We start from the raw sequence: 22,788 nt of genomic DNA, 5'->3' as shown, positions 1-22,788 counted from the left end.
TAGAAACTACAACAAAAAAGCAAGGAAAATTCCTGACAGTGCTTTTAAGAGTCAGTGTTATATGGCTCTTACTGGCACCCAGACTAGAAGTCAAGACACCTAAACTGTTCTCCTGAACCTGCTACTGACCTGCTGTGCAAATCTGGACTAGTCATTTTCATCTCTTTGAGCCTTAGTTTTTCTGTCTGTGTAATGGAGAATATGATACTTACCTTCTGTTATAAAGTACTTTAAAATCTATCATACAACGAATCAAAGTACCCATGAAATAGACGATCTGTTGTTATTTCAGTAAGAATCTTTCACAATGACATTGCCACTCTTATATGAAATTTGATTTTCTTCCATGATGTAAGAAGTTTACACAGAGATAGCCACTGAATTTATGATCAATAGGAAACTGCATACCTTTTATTTCTCTTGAACAGTTCTTTGCAATGATCCAGCAAAATATATCAATAAAAAGCTCTGAATTGATGCTGTTTCCGTATTTCATGCCCTGTTTAAGTTCCCTGGGGATGACAGATTAATTTAATTACTTTTATTGAACTGCCTAGTTGCTTTTATTGGCAAATCCACTCACACGAGGCAGACTACAAATTTCTCTTGGGGTTAACACTATCCTATTGGTCCATTTTTAAAATTAAAGTAAATTTATTGTTGTTCCATGTGTTCTTTTCAGCCATGCTTTTTGCTGTTACACTCAAATTTTTTAAGTGCCTTCACAGACACTTATGCTGAAGTTTAAAGGGTTTTGTTTTTTTTTCTAAACATGGTTAACGAAAAAAGGAAGCAGGCAGCTATTGCCAAATGGACTGTGAACTAAATACAGCACTCAACATTCACTGGGGAATTAAATTAGTCTGATAACAACAGCACTGAAAATGCCTCTTGAATGCCACCTGGAAGCACAAAAGTGGTCAGTCAGTTTCCAACTTCCTTCGCTACCAAGCCCGCTGCTTGCAAAAGTATCAAAACAAGAGAGTTCAGGGTATCAATCAATGAATGACATGACAGCTTACCTTCCTAAAAGAGGGATATGATTTTAAAAACCGGTCAAAAGCCCAAACCCCTATTTGGGAGGTGGAATATGTAACAGCTAGAATGGGTTGAACAACCACCCTCAAGCTTGAAACATTCAAAATATGAACACAGATTCAGATAACCGTTTTGTTGCTAAAAGAATCTCCATGTACAACAGACTACACCAGAAGCTGGATTCCTTCATTTGTGGGCCTAATTTAAAATCCAAATGAAAACATAGCTTGGGCTGCTACTAAATTTTTCTCCCCGTTTTTGTGGGAGGAAAAAAGAAGACACGTTTTATGCTTTAATGAATTGCTCATTCCACCTCAGGATTAGAAAAAAAAGATGACCTGTTGTTATTTTGTAGCACACTTTTTCTATGGCAGATTTTTAAATGTGTTTTAAAGCTAAAGAAAGCATTTTTGCACAGTACATCGCATGGCAATAAAAGTGGCAGGATGGAGAATGTTCAAATTCTACGAGAGATTGGGACATAAACTAGTTCTGTTGAATATCCAGTACTGAAAATATGATACAACATCCATATGTCACTTTATATCATAAGTTATTTCCTGGGGTTTCAAAGTCATTGAAAGCTAAAACCCTTCCATAAGACCCCATTGAGAACTGCCTTGCACATCCATCAACTTATCAAGAGGTCTTGAAAGCCATTAAGCAGACGAAGAACGACAAAGCATGTGGTCCTGGCGGAATACCAGCTGTAATTTTTAAGGTAGAAAAAAGCTCTCACTCCAGATACACATCGTTATTTTGAAAATCTGGAAACATGAAAAAAATTGCCCGTGACTTGACAGATGACAGAATCATTCTCATATTCAAAAAGGAGATAGAACAGGTTGCAGCAATGATTGTGGTACTGCACTCCTGTCCACTTCCATAGCTGGAAAATCCTTGCCTACTTTTTCCTCAGACTCACTTTCCTTGCTGAGGAGATTCCCTCTAAGCCTCAAGGTGGTTTCAGACCACACAAAATTATAATAGATAAGATCTTTGTTACTAGACAGCTGTGGGAGAAGTGTTGCAAACAATACCAAGATCTTTACATGGACTTCACTGAACTAAGGCCTTTGATTCAGGCACAAGAGATGCCCTATGGAAGATCCAAATAAGATTTGACTGCCCACTAAAATGTATTGCCATTATCAGACTTTTTCATTGTGTCCTAAGCAATAGCTTAGAAATGGACTACTAGAACTGGACTCAAGCAAGGATGTGTGATTGCACCAACAGTCTTTTCCACGTATATCACAGATAGTCTGTATCTTGTTGTTCACAAACTTCCATCTGAGTCAATATCCAGCATTGCACAGACACAAAGCTCCTTAACATCAATCAGTTAGGTTCCCAATCAAAGACAACAAACCCCTCCGTTTCTGATTTTCAATATACTAGTGACTGTGTTGTGTGTACCACTCAATAGAATAGCTTCAGCAAGCTCTTGATTGCTTCTGTGAAGCATACAAAATGTTTAGACTCACTGTCAACTTCATGAAAACTAAGACACTTTACCAACCCACCCCAAACCAACCAGCAACTCCTCCACATATTACAATTAGAAGGCAATCCCTGGAGAATGTTGAGCATTTCCCCTGCCTAGGCAGCCACCTTTCCCAACAGCTAAACATAGATGATGATATTCAACACCATATAAAATCTGACAGTGCTGCTTTTGGACACCTCCAAAATCATGTCTTTGATGATCATGATATCAGGAACCAAACCAAACTTCCTGTCTACCAGGCTGTTGTCATCCCTAGTCTATTGTATGGGTGTGAAACTTGGATATCAGATTAGAAACATCTGAAAGCTCTGAAATTGCAGTTGGGGAGCAGGAGCAGAGGGAGCAGGGTGCACATGTGCCACACGTGTATCCACCTGATACACGTGTATCACCTTCGACGGCTAAGGCTGGGGAGGAGACAGCGGCGGGGGCAGCAACAGCTGATTTCCCCCTAAGGTAAGTGGGGCAGAGTGTACAGCACAGCTGAGACGGATCCAGAGGGAAGCCCTCCGGAGCCCTCTTAGCTTGCCCGACAGGCGACCTAAGAGGGCCGGCATTCACATAAGGCGGGTGCGAGGTAGCTGCCCAGAGCGGCACCTCCAGTGAGCAAAAGCAGCAGGCGCAGCTCTGCAGACATGGTGCAAATGCAGAGCGCAGCTGCCAGGGGCCCTGCCCGGGTGCTGCCGCCTGCCATGGGCTCTTCTGAGGCCTCCACCCAGATGGAGCTCATGGCGGGGTCGGTGGCCCCTTGCCCCCATCTGTGGGGGGGGGGCTTGGTGGGGCCCTGGGAGGTGGGGCCCGGTGGTCCCCTTGCCTGTCCCTCCTGTGCACGACTTACGGCCCTGGAGGAGCAGGTGAGGGAGCTCCAGGCTGAGGGGGATCAGGGATGCAGAGGATGAAATTGATGCTTATTTCTGTTCTCTGCAGGCCCAGTCGCCCACTGTACAGCCCCCATGGGAGATGCATCCAACACAGGAGTGGCAGAAGGTGTCCAAATCCAGAGCTGCTAGGCCTAGAGTGGTGGAAGCTCCCCAGGTTCACCTGGGGAACAGGTTTGATGCCCTGGCGGCTGTGATGGAGAAAGACAGAGAAACTGGCTCCGTGGGGACGATGCCACGCCCCACATGACAAAGAATGGGCAGAAAGCGAACACCAGCAGGAATAAACGCCAGGTCCTCGTTATCAGAGACTCCATCCTACGAGGACTGGAAGATCCCATCTGCCGGCCTGACCCCATGACACAAGAGGTCTGCTTCATGCCTAGGGCTCAGGTTAGGGACATCACGAAGAGGATCCTGGTCTACATCCGACCTGCAGACCAGTACCCCATGGTTGTCATCCACGTGCGGATGAATGACACGGTCAGGGGCAACCCTGACCGCATTATGAAGGATTTCAAGGCTCTGGGGGACAAGCTTAAGGAGACGGGGGCGCAGGTGGTATTCTCCTCTCTTCTTCCAGTGAGTAGGCAGGGACAGCGACACAGGGCCTGCACTGGTGAAGTCAACCAGCGCTTATGCAGTTGGTGCCGCCAGGCAGGCCTTGGGTTCCTAGATAATGACCCATGCTTTCAGGCGGGGGACTTGCTGGGGTGGGGTGGGCTTCACCTCTCTCCTAAAGGGAAGCGTGTCTTCTCTTCCAGGTTGGCTGATCTCGTACAGCGAGCTTTAAACTAGCCTCACCGGGGGAGAGGGCCACAGGAAGACAAGGAGACACCACCCAAGCAAGACAGGTGACAAATGCAAGGAGTGCCCAGGTAAGAAACAGGGGTCCGGACAGTCTCCCCAACTGGGGGGTGGCACACGCAGGTAGGCAAGGCCTTAAATGCCTATATACCAATGCTCGTAGTATGGGAAATAAACAGGAGGAACTCGCCCTCAGAATAGCCAGTTCAGACCCAGACATAATAGGGCTTACAGAAATGTGGTGGGATTCATCCCACAACTGGGCAGTTAGCACTAGGGGCTATAGGCTTTACAGGCAGGATAGAGAAGAAAAGAAAGGTGGGGGTGCTCTGTGTCAAAGAGCAATACACAACCTTTGCCAGCAGAATGGGGTCAGAGGAGGGGCAAGCTGAACTGCTCTGGGTCAAGATACAAGGGGGCCGTAGGGAGAGGGATCTAACAGTGGGGGTCTACTACAGACCACCCAACCAAGGGGAGAAGCTGGACCGGGAATTTTCAGGCCAACTTGCAGAGGCACTTAAGGCAAGGGATGTAGTTGCCATGGGTGATTTAAATTACCCGGACATCTGCTGGGAGGAACAGTCAGCCAGGTCAGACCATTCCAGGAGGTTTCTGGCCGAGATAGCAGACCTCCACTTAATTCAGGAGGTACACAGAGGAAATGCCCTGTTGGACCTGGTCCTAGTCCTGGCCACAGGCAACAACCTACTAACGGGCCTCCAGGTTCTTGACCACCTGGGTGATAGCAATCATCGCTTGCTGGAATTCACCATCCAGCGCAGGGTGTCAAGGGCCTGCAGCAAGGCAGTAGCCCTAGATTTCAAAAGGGCCAACTTCAACAAGTTGAGATTAGTGGGAGAGGCACTGGGGTTCTCAAGAGCAGGGGAGCTCAGTGCCCAAAATTAGTGGTCGTTCCTTAAGGAGATGATACTCAGGGCCCAAGGGGTGACCATCCCAACAAGAAGCAAGGGGGGCAGGAGTGCCCAAAAGCCCCCCTGGCTCACCAAGGGGGTCTGGGAATGCCTGATTGCCAAAAAGGCGGTGTACAACCAGTGGAAGGGGGGTGCTATCTCTAAAGACGAGTATACCTCCTCTGGTTGGGCCTGTAGGGGGGCTGTCAGGAAAGCTAAAGCAGACATAGAGCTAGGACTAGCGTCCAAGATCAAAGATAACAAAAAGTCCTTTTTCAAATATATAAGGAGGATGAAGAAGGCACCAGAAAATGTGGGGCCCCTGCAAGATCCTCTGGGCAATCTGGTAGTTGCGCCAGAGGAGAAAGCAGACCTCTTTAACCAATTCTTCACCTCTGTTTTCTTGTGCAGGGACCAGGACTTCCCCACCATGATGCAAGACAGACTTGAGGGGAATGCCTCCAGACCTCAGGTTGGGGAGGACTGGGTTAGAGAGCTTCTGGAGGGGCTAGACATGTTCAAATCAACAGGTCCAGATGCTCTCCAACCCAAGCAGTTGAGGGAGCTACTAGGAGTTATTGCAGGGCCTTTGGCACGGCTTTACGAGTGCTCATGGTACTCGGGCCAGGTGCCAGGAGACTGGAAGATAGCCAATGTGGACCCCATCTTTAAAAAAGGGAGGAGGGAGGACCCAGGCAACTATAGGCCTGTCAGTCTTACCTCTATCCTAGGGAAACTCTTGGAGAAGATCATCAAGGAGCACATCTGCAATGGGCCGGCTTCAGGGATGATGCTCGAGGGCAACCAGCATGGTTTCAGTAGGGGCAGGTCCTGTCAGACCAATTTGATTGCCTTTTATGATCAGGTCACAAAAGCATTGGATGCAGGTGTCGTCATGGACGTAGTCTTTCTGGATTTCAGCAAGGCCTCTGACACCGTCTCCCACCCCAGCCTCATTAAAAAACTAGGCAACTGTGGCATTGATGCCTACACCATCAGATTGGCTGAAGGGTTGTACTCAGAGGGTGGTGATGGACGGCTCATATTCGACCTGGGGGGAAGTGGGCAGCGGAGTCCCCCAGGGCTCGGTCCTTGGGCCCGCGCTGTTCAATCTCTTTATCAGCAATTTGGACGATGAGGTGAAAAGCACCCTGTTTAAATTCGCTGATGATACTAAAATTTGGGGTGAGGTGAGCACGCTAGTAGGGAGGGAAAGACTGCAGCAAGACCTAGATAGGTTACAGGAATGGGCTAACAAAAACAAGGTGTGTTTCAATACTTACAAGTGCAGGGAGCTGCACTTGGGCAGTAGTAACCAGCAGCACACTTATAAGATGGGAAACTCCCTTCTTGAGAGCACAGAGGCAAAAAGGGATCTTGGAGTCATTACTGACTCCAGGATGAACATGGGCTGACAATGTGAGGTCACGGTTGGCAGGGCTAACCAGACCTTGTTATGCATCTACAGGTGCATCTCAAGCAGGGCCAAGGAGGTGATCCTCTCCCTCTATGCAACACTGGTCAGGCCACAGCTGGAGTACTGCGTCCAGTTCTGGGCGCTGCACTTCAGGAGGGATGTGGACAATATTGAAAGGGTCCAGAGGAGGGCCACCCGCATGATCCGGGGACAACAGGGCAGACCCTACAATGAGAGACTGTGGGACTTGAACCTGTTCAGCCTTCACCAGAGAAGGCTGAGGGAGGACCTGGTGACCGTCTATAAACTCACTAGGGGGGACCAGAAGGGTTTGGGGGAGATGCTGTTTCCCTTAGCGCCCCCTGGCATAACAAGGAATAACGGCCAGAAGTTGTTGGAGAGTAGGTTTAGATTAGACATCCATAACAGGGTGGCTAGGAGCTGGAACCAACTTCCAAGGGAAGTGGTGCTGGCTTCTACCCTGGGGGTGTTTAAGAAGAGGCTTGATGCCTACCTGGCTGCAGTCATTTGAGCCCAGTTTTTCTCCTGCCCAGGCAGAGGGTCGGACTTGAAGATCTGCAAGGTCCCTCCTGACCCTACTTCTATGATTCTATGAAATGTTGTCATCAGTAATGTCTTAGGAAAATCCTCCATATCAATTAGAAGAGCAGAAGACAGAATTCTGGCTGGTAATGAAGCCATGTTTATATGGCACCAGTTCTATTAGACAGAACATGTCATAAGGATGCCTGACAACCAGCTCCCTAAACAAGTCCTACACTCCCAACCCACCAATGGTCACTGCTCTAGAAGTAGGCAAAAGAAGAGATTCAAGGACACCTTGAAGGCTAATCTCAACTGCCCACCTATTTAAAAGGATCAATAAAAACTATTAACATTTCCACCAATTATGCATGGAGTACTGCCACATATTGTGAATTTCTGAAAGATGATATATTCAAAATCTGAGTCATTTTTGCAGGACTGCAGATGTTTAAAATGCTGAGTTTACTCTTTCTGAAGTGATGTTTAACAAATTTGAACCATCTACTTACCATCATTCTAAGTTTTGATAGAAGTTAGTTGTGCTAGTCAACTGGTTTTTGAACTCTCATTCTCCCAAAAGCAGCAAGTCAATTTTAGTGTTATACAGCACCTATACATGTGCAGCAAAGCTGCTCCAATGTGCTGTAATTAATTAATCAAGTCTGCTGGAGCGTGGTAAATACTGTGCTCCAGCAGACTCCAGCATCACTTGTATCAGCATCCCCACACTGAAAAATGGTGCCATGGGTGTTTTAACTAAAGCTCGTTCAACAAGCTTTAGCTAAGAACCCCCGCCACCATTTTGCAGCATAAGAAAACTGATAGATGTGATGCTCTGGGCACTTTAATCAGAGTGGCTCTCAGAGCCACTCTAATTAAAGTCCACCCCCACCCCTCACTCCCAGAGCACATGTATAAACACCCATAGACTCTGGATTCAGGATGATTACCCTTGGTATTTCCCAAATCAGGAAGATTAATTGCCTGTACTAAAGATATGTTGTTGTTTTTTCCCCTAGCAAGGGTTCATGGGACACTTAAAACAGAATTATTGCTAGATAAACCATACAAAGCTATAGGATCCTAGTTTCTCCACTCTAAAATTTAGCCTAATTAAGCTACTAGAAGACTTTTAACTTGGAGTATTATTATAATAATAATAATAATAGAATCTCTATCCAGTTCTGTAGACCATGGCAGAGGGTAATGTAAAAGACAGACAATATTACAAAATCGGTATTCTTTTTTCTTTCTTGGAAACAAATACTTTTAATATAGCCAAAGAAGATAAGTGCTAAATTCCATTAATATTCAGCTTCCTCAACTTAAAAGGAACAGAGGTTTAAAACACTGTCAATAGGAGAATGTCAACATAAATATAAATATAAACATAATACAATATTTCAGGGTAGCTCACATCTTCAATACACTGAACACTCTAAGAAGCTTTTGGGGTTTCTTTCTACCCTGTTTTTCTAACCATATGACCAGCAAAGAGCCTTTAGATAGCAGTAACTTTCAAGGAAAATCATTATTTAAACAAAGTACTAAGTCCTCATGCAGAAATCATCATATAGAAGTGTGTATACCTTTGCACACACAAGGGCATAGCCATATTGGATATTTATGCATACATATGGTTATTACATGTCTAAAAATGTCTGAGCACAGTGCTTAATACTGCAGTGCCTGGTCTCCAAAGATATAATCATAGAAACTGTGCATTCAGATTTAATCTTGCAAATATCACGGGTCATTTTTTAAAATCTGGTAATAGTTAGGATTTGAACTCATGACCTGAAAGTGAAAAAGCTGTGCCCTAGTATCAGATACAGCCTGAGCCACCCCATTTTCCTTTTAAATTATTTTCATTAAAATCTGAATGACTATTTTTCAAGATATGTGAGTGCAAAATAAAGAAAATAGGAATGTGATAGTTTAAAATGCATTTCACACTGTTCCAGCCCTGAAAGGCTTTGTGCTTTAAGTGGAATTTTTGCAGGTCATTAGTTTATAATGTGAACCAGTGCCTTTGGGTATTTTGAAAGGGGGAAAAAAAAGCAACCCAAGTTATTTTGTTTAGAAATGCAGTTTCCTGTGCTGGTACAATCATTTATTGCAGCTGGAACTCCAGTTATGTTTTATATGCATATATTTGGAGGCAGATGCTGTACTGAGTATCAATGTAACGGAGATACATCCTGTAGCTTTTTGCAAGGTGATCTGTTCCCTGTACTTGAGGTCTCAGTTCTCCTCAGTTAAACAAGCTCAACACAAAGTAGTAGGGTTTGTACCAGAAGCAAATTTTTAATTACTTAATCTTTTCCAATGTCTGAATTTCTCCTTTGGTTTTCTGGGTCTGGGAAAGGAAGCCTGCCACACGAGCAGTTTCCACTCCCCCTGACTGGTTTTCTGCTTCAATGCCTGTGACTGATACTCAGTTCTGCCTGAAGGACAAGGACAGAGCAGGGTTCTGAGTGCCAATCAATGGATCATGCCACATGGTGTAATTGGAAAATACATTACTTCTGGAATAATATAGGGATATCACTCTTAATAGACAACTGCGGTTGCAAGCAATGTAATTCGGCAATATCAAACTGACATATTCATTTTATAAAACCAATTTAAAGAATCCCTAGGTCTGTGCTCATTAGAGATGAGTCTGAGCTACATATTTTGCACCCAGAGCTGAACTTCCCTATTCAAATCTTGGAGGCTGTTTAAGTTGCACTAATGCTCACTGAATTCAGAAACCATGCAAATCTAAGAAAAAAACTTAAAATCCTCATTCAGTCTAAGGTCTTCTGTTTTGACCAAACTCATCCCTCACTGACCCAAGTTACTCAGAGGACTGAGTTAGTAAATATCATAGCTTGGTCAATACGTGTAATCAGTGTTCATAAAATCAGTGTTCACACAACCATAAGCCACAGGCCATCTTGTATTACTGCATGTCTTCAAAATAAAAGGATTAATTTTTAATGAATATAATTCCTGAGGTTCTGATCTAATCAACTTGATTTCACTTGATTTCAGTGAGAGACACTGCAGCCAAAAATTCTGAAATATAGGAGGGACAAAATCTATATTGTCAGCTGAATAATGATTACCTGAAGTTGCTCAAAGTAGAAAAATTCTGGCTCAGTGTCTTCCACATTCCTAAACCACAATGAAATGCAGGTCCAAGAAAGATTCCTGACTTCGTACATAATGGACATCTAGCATTATGTTCAGGCCCTAACAATCTATTTAAAGTGGTTAATGATGGTGATGCTGTGGATTTCTAAGGTGATCTTTAGCTCAAACAACAAAATGAGACAACCGCCAGGTTTCTCAAAGTACCATATCATTAAAGAAACAGGGAAAAAAACCAACCAAACACCCACCGACCTAACCTATTATCATTCCAGATAATGATAATCTGAGGCCCTAGTCAAGTCTAAGTACTCACTGTCCTAGGTACTGTACATACACATAGTAACTGCCAGTGTCCGTCCCCAAGATGTTATAATCTAAACAGGCAACCCAGGAAAAAGCAGCAGGGAAAATGAAAGAGAAGAGAACTGAAATGACCCACTCAAGGGTATGCAGCAGGTTAAGGTGGTACTAGAAAGAGAACCCATGTCTCTGAGATTGCTGGTCAGTACCCTACCCAGTGGACAAGGTTATCTCTCTTTATACTTGAAAAAGATTTCACTTTGCGAACTGAATTTGTTCTGCGAGATTCTGGAAGTTGACATACCTTTCAAAAGATAAGTGAACGTGCCTAGAAACTCTTCATATGTCTGCTCATGGCTATTGATAAACTGATCAAGGATGCTGTTTAATGGTTGCTTTTCCATGATCACAACCCTGACAGTCAAACAGGCATATCCGTTGTGACAGGCTTCATCTGCAATAAAAAAGGAAAGTTGTAAACAGTGTGACTTTAAGACTTCTTTTTTTTCTACAGGAAGAAAACAAATTGGAGTTTAGGGAGTCTGAGGATTTGTTTGGGTTTTATTTTTAGACTACAGAAACAAGTTCTCTAACTTTCACAAGGCGGGTTAGCATTACAATGCCAAGAGTTTGTTCTTTCTGATGCTCCTGAACCCTTCAATAGGACTCTAAACTAGCACAGGAGTTTACCCATGAAAGGTCATTAGCCAGATCAAGGACACAGTTATTCCAGCTTTATTTAGGTGACAGGTCCTGGTTTGTCATCCTTAAAGACTAAACACTTGTATCCACAGAACAGGTATTCCTGGGCAGGGGATGAAATATGCCTTTCTCAAGACACCTTGGCATGTGCTTTCTACTTTATTCTTGAGGATCCATGTCTAAGTAGTTTAGTATCACTGCCTAGCCAACCCTGGCGGAAATTTTTTTGTTTGTTTTTGGGGCTTTTTTGCTAAAAGGGTGTTTATTTAGTGTATATATAAACGGCATAATGCAGTAACAGATAGATACCCGAGAATTTAATTGTATCAAAAAAAATAGTATAGTCACATTAGGACAGCACTTTGCCTAGGGTTAATAAGCCCTGTTGCAAAGCAGTGCATATCTGCCTGGGTGGATCACCAGTATAACACAGGTATGCTGTTTCTGGGATACTTACAGTTAGGTTGGGTACCTTTGCTCAGCACTACACTGTGCAAACACAGGCATAGCCCAGAAGCTAGTCATTGTGTTGGATTGTATGATAGGTATACCTGTACAGTGGAAATCTGGACTTAATCCACCAGCTCATTTAACAGATGCATCTTGCACTATATCATCAAAGCACTATATCATCAAAGCATTGCACTATATCATGAAAGAATGTGTTGCTACAATTTTTATGCCCTAGATAGGGATTGGGGTGCATTATTGAAGGTACTGTATACACCTAGGAAAGCATGGTCTCTAGCTAAAAGACTGAACAAATGCTAAGAGCTAGTGCCCTGTCACTACTTTCTGGTTACCAACTATTACTTCCCAGCCCATCTTGATTGCCTTTACAAAGCGTAAGAAAAACAACAGCCTCAAGGAAGCTCTGTTTTAGTGGTGTCCAAATTAATGTGTATAGCACTTCAGAAAGCTATGTAAAGTCCATTAATAATTGTAATAATCATCATAATAACAGCATTCAGTATACATAAGGGCCTGACTTCCAAAGGATATAAGTCCAAGTTTAATAAACAGATGTGTCATTTTGCATACAGTTCTACAGTTCTGCATTCAAGAGGTAACTTAGTCACATATATGAAAATACCATTTGTAGACACAATTGCAATAAATGTTAATGACTATTAGATATGCTATACACTTTGTTTTTCATGCGGCGCTGGGCATCTTGACTCCTGTAAATCCAATACCTAATTTATAACAACAGTAAGAAATAGTTTATCAGACAAAATCCTGTATTCACTGAATCCAGTTGATTCCAAACAAGGTAGGTTTTCAACCGTTATTTTCTGATTCATAGTTAAAGCAGATTGAACAAGGAACACTCAAACCACAACAACAAAGTAAGCCATGTTTTTTCATGTCTTATCCTAACTTTGGTGTGCTGTTGACTGGCAGAAGAGATTATTGTTTTGAAGTTAAAAAATATACATGGCCCAAAAATACACAACGCTTTTATAAAGTTTCACTAAAAACAAGCTAATATTAATCCCTCTAGGGACTGACCGAGCATATAAGCATTTACCAGACAGTCAAAGTAGTTTATGCAAATTCTAGTGGTTTTCAGAAGGAAGCGATGCCTTTTTTATTTTTCATTACTGTTCAGTTATTAGAGTCATTACTCTAAGTATATTTCTTTGTGCAAAAGACTAGGGGGCATTATAAGGTCTTTGTTAACCAACCTCATTCTTTAATAAGGAACTAAATAATAACTACAATAACTACTACAACAATGTCCTACCCTACCACAGTACCTACTAGAGAGCTCTCAGGGCTCTGCAAGTATTAATGAATTAAACTTCACAGTAATCCGGCAAGGTAGGTGCCAAAAATTAATATGCCCACATTATATATGGCAAAACAGAGAGTTTAAGTGATGCCAACAAGTCACCAGGAATAAAATGCCTGCTGTGTCAGCCCGTGAACTCCCCACTGCCCTCTGCAACTTTAATTATCACCTTGAGATACAGCTTTTGTGTTGGCTTGTAGAGTGATGCCCTTGCCCACCTCATAATCACTTGAGTGCTGCTGCCACCAGCTGAGCTCCACTCCCCACAGGGCCCAGCTGGAATGGGGCAGGAGCAGCTCTGAAGCTCTCCCCATCCCGAGGTGAGCCACGGACAGAGGGGACACCAGCAGCAGCAGACGTAGGGGGTTGGGGGAATGGAAAGGAAGAGAGGTACCACTGAGCACAGAACGGAAGGGACAGGGTGCCAAGAGTGCGGAACAGGGTTTTTATCTACTTTGGGAACTTAAAGTCCTCAGCTGCTGTTCCTGTGGCATGGTCTAAAAGGCAGGTATGACTGCATCATTGCACCCATTCTGGATCTGCCCAGTGGCGACGTGTAGGGGGTGCATAGGGGAGCATGTGCATCCCCTGACAGTGCTGGTGCACCCCCTGACAGCCAGTGTTCCTGGGCAGGGGAGAGCACTGGTGCCTGCCCTGAGACTGCCAGCCAGGAAGTGGAGGCGCCAGAAGCGTTCCCCTCATGGCCAATCACGCTCATCCAGAAGTAGCAGCGCACCCTGAAGTGTCACCAGTGCACCGCAGCCACTTGCGGGTCAGCAAGATCAGTGGCAGCGGGACCCCCGGCACCCCGGTTGCTGACACCCTAACTCAGGAGGCACCAGTCACCCATGGATCTGGCCCTGAGTGCACAGGGCATTCCACTCTAGGTGTGAACGTGTTCTTTAGCAAAAGTTGCAGGGCAGCAGTGGCCCAAGGCCTGAAGACAAAATCTTAGTTCTGGGTCCATCTTTACAGTTGGAGAGAAGATGAAATATTGACCCCCTTGGAAGGATGCCCAGCCAAATACTACTGATAAAATATCAGACCCCAGTTTCATGACGAATTAATTGTGGGTGCCAAGGACAAAAAGTGAAATATACTCTGCCTTAAATCTTAGTAAAAAAAAAAACCTTAACAAGTAAGTAATCTCAAAAGACTTAATGCAACCTAGTTTCATTGTTCTGGGCCTGACCTATGCATCTCCCATCAGACCTAAGGTGCATAATATGCATTCATTACAGGGACAAATGCAACTGATTCTAGTCCTGCTTGTTAAAAATGTGAGAGAAAATTTCCCAGTCATTTCCAAGCTTGACAAAAAGGCACTTCTTTCTCAGGTTTCTCTGCAGAAGAATGGACCAAATGCTTACCTTGCTTATAGCCATAAATCTCCAGTAGCTCCACTGAAATCAACAGTTACTCCAGATTTACAGGAGTGTAAATGTGATTAGTTTTGCTTTACCCACACTAAAGCTTAAAATGTTCATTTTGGCTACAGAAATGAAATATGTAATTTGAACAATTCATAAATACTGCCACCTTTACTAGAACTTTGCTATTTTAGTGAAGAATTTAAATCCAGAAACCCAACAATAAAACTAGAGAGGGCCCAAAGATACAATAAAAGCCCAAGGATGCTCCAGTAAATTTGCATGGGGTTGTCCCCAGTCTCTCTCTCTTGGAAATAGCATATGATGAGCAAGACGAGTCAAATGGATCCTCATTAAACATTAGGCTCCATCAAGCACAATGGACTTCCAGTTTTTCACACTTTGAAAGATACAGATAGTTTTGCACTTGGGTTCCACACCCATGATCTCCTCACCCTAATTCCAGGTGCCCTGCAGAAGTGTTGACTTCTATGTCACGTTGGTCTAGATAATGAAAATCAATGGATCTGACACTTCAAGGAATTTCAGCACTCTCAAAATTAACAGATTGTTTTTAGCTGATAATTTGTTAGGAAAACTGTGATAACTCTTTTTCTAATCTGTATGTCTATTTATTAAGATTCTTATATGGGCTCATTTTTATTCTAGTTGACAATCTGTTACATCCTTTCAATTTCAGTCTCAAGTGTCTCTCAATAAAGCCTAGTGGTTGTCAAAAAGTGTCAACCTATGCAAAAGTTTTGTGGTGTGAACAAGGGAAACCAGACAAGCCAACATTTTCATTTATGAGCTACACTACATTTGAAACTGTCCTAAAAATGAGTAAGTCCAGGACATAAATCCAATTCACACTATGCAGCAGACATTAGAGATGAACTTTCTACTAACTTCAAATTATTCTTGAGAATCACTCCAGATTTATAAGTTTAATAGGCTCTATTCTCAGGATATTTCTTTTAAATAAATGATTTATATGCCTTTTGAAACCGTCCCACCTGAAGAACAGACAGAACAAAACAGGAAGTTTGTAGTCACCGTTGTCATCCATCCTAACTGATCCCATGCAAGACAAGGAACAACTCCTATTGAACTCAAGACCCTACCTTGCAGGAGGAAAAAATAGGCTGCAGAAGAAATGGGGCCCATATAGGGCCTTTAAGGCTAGGAACAGACATTACACAGAAACTGGTTTAAGTGATCAAAAACTAGTTTAAACCTGTAACAGAACAGACGTTCAGTGCACATAAACCACTTTGAAAATGGCTGAAACCAGTTTGAGATTAATCTAGTTGAATGTAGTATCAGACTTAAATGATTTGGGTCAAACCAGTTTATGCAATATCTGTCCCAGGCCCCTTTGCTGATCTAAGTTAAACCAAGGACCTCTGGCTGCTGGCACTGCCGCTTGGCCTCTGCTTGGAGCCGGTGGCTAAATAAGCCCCCTCCAGGCAGGAGGGGGCTGGCTCGGAGCACAGAGCAGCAGCTGCAGCCGTGCTAGGCAGACCCCAATGCAAATGCAGTGCCAGTGGCCAGCAGCCAGCATCCGAATAAGCCTCCTCCTGCCCAGCAGGGGCTTGCCCCAAGCACAGAGCGGCTGCCAGCATTGAAGCAGGGTCTGCCTGGCACGGCTGCAGCTGCCACTCTGTGCTCCGGGCCAGCCTCCGAATAAGCCTCCTCCTACAAGGAGGGAGCTGACCTGAGCACAAAGCAACAGCAGGAGCCAGCCCGGGCAGACCCCACTTCAACGCCGATGGCCGCTCCATGCTTGGGGCAAGCCCCCACTGGGCAGAAGGAGATTTATTCAGATGGCCACTGTCTGCCCAGCCCAGCTGCAGCTACTGCTAGGCCTGTGGTTGGGGTCAGTGGCTGAATAATCCTCCTCCTGCCCAGAGGGGGCTTGCCCTGCGCACAGACCAAGCAGTGGGGGCCATATCCATCCCCATCCCCACCTGGCAGGTGGAACAGCAAGCAGTGAGTGAGTGACAGTGATGGGCAGCAGCCTGTCACCACTTCACAGAGCATAAGCCCCTTCCCAGCAGCACCACTCTGCAGGCCTGGCAGAGCTGTTGGGAATATGGCAGCATGCTGGGGGGCTTGCAGGGCTCTGGCCCGCTCTGGACCTCCATGCTGCCGCAGCTCTGCCAGCCCCACAGCACAGCGCAGTGCCCCAACCAGGAAGGGCCTCTCTCCCCCATTTTACGACAGGGGCTGCTGCCCCCAACAAGGGCCCTGCCCCCTCCTGCTGCAGCAGCGAGGCGGGGACACAGCCAGGCAGGGAACCTGGGTGGAGGAGGAGAGCGTGGCAGCGAGGGTGGGCAGACTGGGGTCAGTCGAGGGAAGACTAACTCTCCACCCTGCCCCCCTCTGCCTCAGAGACCATGGTGCCTGCTGCTGCAGCAGCGAGGGGGGAGCGCCCAGCAGACCCAGCTCAGGTCCCTGCCGGTAAGATAGAGAGGGAATTAAACCCCTCGCCGGCCAGTTCCGCCTGGGTTGGCCATGCCTCCCCACACAGCTTCCCTGCAACCAAGGGCCTGCTCTAGCACCGCAGCTCCTGGCCTAAGCAACTTCAGGCATGTGCCTGCATTGCCTCTGTCCATAGCGAATGTCTGTCCTGTTACAAACCGGTTCAGCCTAGGCAGGTTAGACTAACCTGCAAAGGCTGAATCAATTCAGGCTCCAGCTTTTTGAATGTCTGTCCCTAGCCTAAGTGCTAGGTCACCGGATGAAATGCGGATCTAGTTGATAGTGACCAAAAATCAGTCACACAACAGTTGTTTGATAGCCTATGTGAAATGCACTGGTGAATCAATCCAGTTCCAAGTAGATCAGTGTGCGCTATTGCTGACTGTCTTGCCATTAATTATATTTTTCCTTATTGGAGTCTGAAGTTTTTCATGGTGGGAACAGGATGTCAAAGACTCCTGAACCCTACCCTTATGTTGGAAGCTCTGCATAGTAAAAGAGAAAAGTGTTTCTGAAAATGGTACATTTAAGAAGCTGTATTTTCTTCCTTCTTCAAAATTTGCATTTCTTTCCTGCTCATCCATTCAAGTTACTGTATTTAGGTTTCTTGAGGCCATCACTCATTAAGACTTGCTGATCATCTGCAGATTGTGCAGAATCAATTCTATTTCCCAAAATGTAGTCTTCCTCCCAGCTGTCTAAACCAAACCAAAAATGTCTGCACTGAATCACAGAGGCAGGTCAGCTGAGTATTAGCATGATTTCAATTACACAGTTATTAATTCCATTAAACAATGAAAAATGTAGTAGTTGTGAAACGCTGGCTTCCTATTTCACACTATATTCTTGAGCACTGGTTTGTCTTTTAAAATCATTATATATTTTTTAAAACCAATAAAAGGAAAATGAACTTTCGAACTTTTAAACTGAGACAGTATCATTAATCAACTCCACACAGAAAAGCCCTACACAATTTTACTATTCAAAAAAAAAAAATCCACTGCTGCATCACGTGGCATAGACTTTTTGAGAATCATCCAAAGGGGAAGTCATGTTTTAATGCTCTAAGTTTAGATCTGTCAAAAATAATCCTCATTAAGAACTGGTTATTCATTAGTAAAATTATTTATTGAATACTCTTGATGTAGATGGAATGCATACCAAAATATATAGTCACTGTCCTAAATCTAAATGTGAATGTGTTAGACTCACTGCAACTGTCTTATGCACTATCTAGCACATAATATATTTCCCTGCAGTCACTGTACTATCTTTATCTGACTCAGTCATTGTTTTCTACAGCACCTTGAAATACCCAGTTCCAAAAAACAGTTCATAAAACCAAAATCTATTCTTATCTAGTTAAGGTGACAGAGATAAGCAGCTTATGCTTCTAAAGCACATTTCATCCATAAAGCTCATATACTATGGTCTTGCAACAATAAGATCTGAGTTCCAGGGACTCCCTTTGGGCAAGGTAAAGGAAAAATAGGTTCCATAGGTCTGCTACGTCCCTTCTACATGCAGTTAGGCAGCACAGCATGGGAAGCAGATAAAGCCTTAGGCATGTGGCAGTGTTGGCAAACATACTCTATACCAGGTGTAGTATCCAAAAACTGTATTCTCTTCCTAGTGCAGCAGGCTGACCTAAAATTAAACTCTACATCCCCAAGTCCCCAAATGCCTCCCTCCCAAGCTACTGCAGTGGGTTATTTACCCCCTATAGAGCAATCCCAGCATAATGCCAGTCTGCCCCTAATAACAGTACCATAAAATCCCATAGACTGTTAGACAGACTTGTGCAGGCTTACTGAGATTGGTGAACACAAACACCATTGGTCACGTGGGTGTCATGGGCCCTATGTTACCATTAGAACAGATTCTCATTTAACTTGAATAGCTGGAGCCAGCACTCTGGCAACAAAGGTATCTTACCTGAATTCTGTCCCACTGTCTTGTTCAACTAGTTCAACTTACTGATGACCGTGAAGTCCTCATTAGGTACAGATTTGCTACATTATAGCAATAAATAATGAGATAATACTATTGTAGGACATAACTAAACATGGGTCTAAAAAGAAGTGCAATTAGCAGGTAAGACAGAAAAAACATGCACTATCCATACTATTTCCAGCCTGTGCATGAGCCCAGAAATATGAGGAAGAAATTTCACAGAAAGTAGTGCTCCATCCTGTTTAGCAAGCACCGCAGTCACTATGCCATTTAGTTGCCCTACATCATTCAGCCACTAGATGGTCCTACATGCTGTACAGCAGGGGTTTCATACAGCTCACAGGCTAGATTTAAACCGCAGAACATCTCAGGCCCACCAAACTACCATGGGGCATCAAAAGTTGCGCCCGTTGCTCCAGTGGGCTTGCAAGCCAAAACTGCTGTTGCTGGACGTCACACCACTGCTGCCAGACTATGACCCTCCTGCCCCCTGTGCCACAACCTCCACCCCCAGACCGTGCACCACCCTCGCTGCACCCAGCACCCCCATTGCCACCAAACTCTGAACCACTCCCACTGATGCCTGCACCACAGCCACTGCCACTCAGGCTACTGCAGCAGGCCATATAGCCCAACTTTGATCTGGCCCACAAGGAGTACCATGGTCCAGTTCTAACCTGAGACCCAAGTAAGCGTGACACCCTACTGTGCAAAATTCAAGACAAGATGTGAAGAAAGGAAACAAAGGCAGAACTCAGATTAAGTGGGCATCTGTGTGTCTATGCAGCTAACACTGTTTTATTTAATACTTTCTGTTTAAGAAAGGAGTACAGAACCCTGCATATCATAGCATGATACTGTACCTTGAGAGGAAGGGATAAAAAGGGTGTAAGTGGGTGATCCTTAAGAATCCCGATTTCCTGAAGAGGAACTTTGAAAGTGTTCTTTAAAGACGATGGTAAGAAAATTACATTCCTGTTCTGTATGTTGACAAGTTGGCTGGATGTTTGCAGACTTACACTTTTAAAAGGAAATGTATCAGAAGACATAATCATTGTCTTAAGGAGATGATAACATTAAATCTATTGGACATCCCTGCCTTGTAACCTGGCCTTCTCTCCCTATCCCCTCACCCCCATCTCCTCCCCTCCCACCACCTGTAATGAGACAGCAGCTCCTGGAATGAACTTCAAAGAAAGCTCTGGTTATAAGCAGGTGCAGGTCAACTGAACGGTATGAACAAGATCAAAGCTCAGATGTTTCAGTTACAAATGAGAACTACTTTCAAATGATTCATGGATGTTTTGGATGCTTCTCACAAGAACTGTCAATTCAAAGTAGTTATCAAGAGTACAGGGCCTGATGTTGATCCCACTTAAGTCACCCAGAAACTTGCCACTGACTTCAATGGGAGGAAGAGCAGGACTTTGAATGAACACTCATGCCAGTTTGCCTGAATGGGAGCTGTATAGATACATTAGTGCAATACTTGGTCTTAGGTCTGAACTGTGTGATACTGTCAAGACTCTGGGCCCAGCTATCACTGCCTTATAGACGCACTGCTAACTGCCAAACAGCTTTAGCTGCAAGTAAAACATATTGAGCTTGCTGAATTGGGAAATACTGTATGAGTTAAGCACCTTATAAATTGTAACAAATGGCAGTGACAGTGCTGTCTTAAAGACAATCTAGGGACCTGCTACAAGGGTAACATTTCCTGTTCACATTTGTTCTTCTAAAAGACAGCAACCACAATCCCTTGGAGTGCAATTTTCTCAGATTATGCAGCTAAAGACAGGTAGGGGGTCTCAGCTTTGGTATGAGGGCTCTGAAGAAAATTCATCTTCTTCTAAAGCTAATGTTAGAGGATACTTCTTTGCCTGTGTCTGTACTGAATGCCCAGTAAGGCGGGGCTTAAGGTCCCTGTCCCCCTGTCTTTAGATCCTTAGATGAGACACAAAGCTGAAATCCTGATCAGAAGTCATTAAGTCTCCCCATGCTACCTTTCACCAAAGCTAAAGTCTCAGCCCCAGGGTCCTGGCTAAATTCCAGGGATTTACATTCCAGCTGTCTCCAACAACATACCCTCCCAATTGAATAACTAGCCTTGACTCTGTGCCAGCCTGCCACCACATATTGTGGTGTACAGTTAGTGAGCTGAGGAGTTACATCTCAGAAGTGACTGCATGTCAGTGGCTAACAATATGTTTGTGACATTTGTCATCTGTCCAGTCAAAAGTTTGGAAATATCTGGGATGAAGAAAATTTAAGATGTTAATTTAAATGAATACTGGTGGAAGAAAAAAAAACAGTTCATTCAATATGCTTCCAGATTATTGAGTCAGCAGGATAAGACATGCCACATAAATTACTTTTATTAACTACAAGATTTAAAGGAATGGATCTCTCAGTTGAATACTATTAGTACATAGTTTTGTGCCTTTAACTGTCAAATAAAGTGACACAATTTTGTACCTCATTTTTCTGACCTCCCTTGTAGGCAAGGTATTCCAGAACTGCTTACTCCAGGATTTCTTGTCCTTTCCTCTATAGCCACTGATCACAGTTGGAAAAAGAGGAGCACTAGACGGACCACACTATTCATATCAAATACAAATTTCTTTTTAGTGGCATTTTGTTGCAGGACAAGTTTAATTTCTCTGTCCTCTGTACCAAAGTAATCATATCAGACAGTCAATTTTCTAAAGATAAGGCACGCTGACAGAGGGAGAGTAAGATGAACCTAAAATATTAGGCCAGACACAAGGAAAAAAATCTCAATTTTCTTTTGAAATTTGTATGTGATTTCTGCAGCTTGACTACCTTGTCTTTTGATCACACAAACTAAAGAGGGTCAGGCTGGGTCAACACTTGGATAGGAAACTGACAAACACCATGTAGGTCCTGCTGAAAATAGATATAAATTTGATGTGTATGCAGCTGAATTTTGGGCAAGTTTGATTCTGGTTCTGAACATTGTGGTACAAATCCCCCATTACCAGGGGGATCTCCTTCCTGTGGCAGAAATAAGCTGCTATGACTGTCAGAGGATACTGTTGTGGGATGTGTCAAATTTCAAGTAAGAACAAAGCCACAGTCCTATCTGCATTATGGTGATTAAAGATTTCATGATGCTTTTCATAAGAGATCAGTATATTTACCCTGATATACTGACCACATTCCACTTCACGCTCTTCCTATTTAAATCCTCATTGCAATTTCAAATACTAGACTGTCCTAACCTATTTTGCAAAGTTACTGTGTGATGTAAAACAACTGCTGTGTTCCCCTTTCAGAGGCTTCTGTATTTCAGCAGTAGATGTAGCGATGCCCTGCCAACCACAGAAGGGGGCTGAGGCAGCTGTGAATTCTGTTTCTTCTTCTTCCACTTACTCACTATGTGACCTTCTCTTTGCCCTGAAGCTCCTTCCCTCACTTCCCCCTGTAAAAGCAATAGTCTCAGAGGACCTAAGAGGCTAATTAGTGTTTGCTGGAAAAGTGCTCTGAGCAAGTCTGATGAAAGATGCAAGAAAAGTGTACAAAGCAGTATTCTTCTTTTAGGTCCGAATCAAAGAGATCATTGAAGTCAACTGAAAAGCTTCCTTTTACTTCAGTGGGCTTTGAATCAGACCTCCAGCCAGACCCCACTCCTTGGGTTGCATGCATTTACTGCTTCCTTTGTTCAGGTTCAATGTCATAATCTAATTGTAGCCTGTGAATTCAAAGGAAAAAAATAATATGCAGGTCAAAGTGGGTTTTCTACTGAGTCTGTAGAAATTCAACTTCCCATATTTTTTTTTTTAACTCAGCAGTGACTTTAGTTTTTCATAATTTTTTTTACAAAAATGTCATTTCAAAACCCCTGCTAAAGGTGAAGAACCCACCAAGCTGAGTACCGTACAAATATCGGAGAAAAATTGGTACCTGACCAACAGA

General features: G+C 43.9%; 1 protein-coding gene across 1 annotated transcript in view; it reads right to left on the bottom strand.

Moving 5' to 3' along the window:
• The window catches only part of CUNH11orf74 (chromosome unknown C11orf74 homolog), a 61,303-nt gene that overhangs the window by 33,143 nt on the left and 5,372 nt on the right, over positions 1 to 22,788 (bottom strand). The window contains exon 3 of the mRNA XM_019551024.1: positions 10,853 to 11,002. Coding sequence (XP_019406569.1) covers positions 10,853 to 11,002 — 150 coding nt within the window. The remainder of the gene's footprint in view (positions 1 to 10,852; positions 11,003 to 22,788) is intronic.

The sequence above is a fragment of the Crocodylus porosus genome, unplaced genomic scaffold, assembly GCF_001723895.1.
Source record: "Crocodylus porosus isolate Cpor-Errol unplaced genomic scaffold, CroPor_comp1, whole genome shotgun sequence".
NCBI classification, from domain to species: Eukaryota; Metazoa; Chordata; order Crocodylia; family Crocodylidae; genus Crocodylus; species Crocodylus porosus.
The sequence above is the reverse complement of the archived record's forward strand: the minus strand, read 5'-3'. Positions and strand labels throughout refer to the sequence as shown.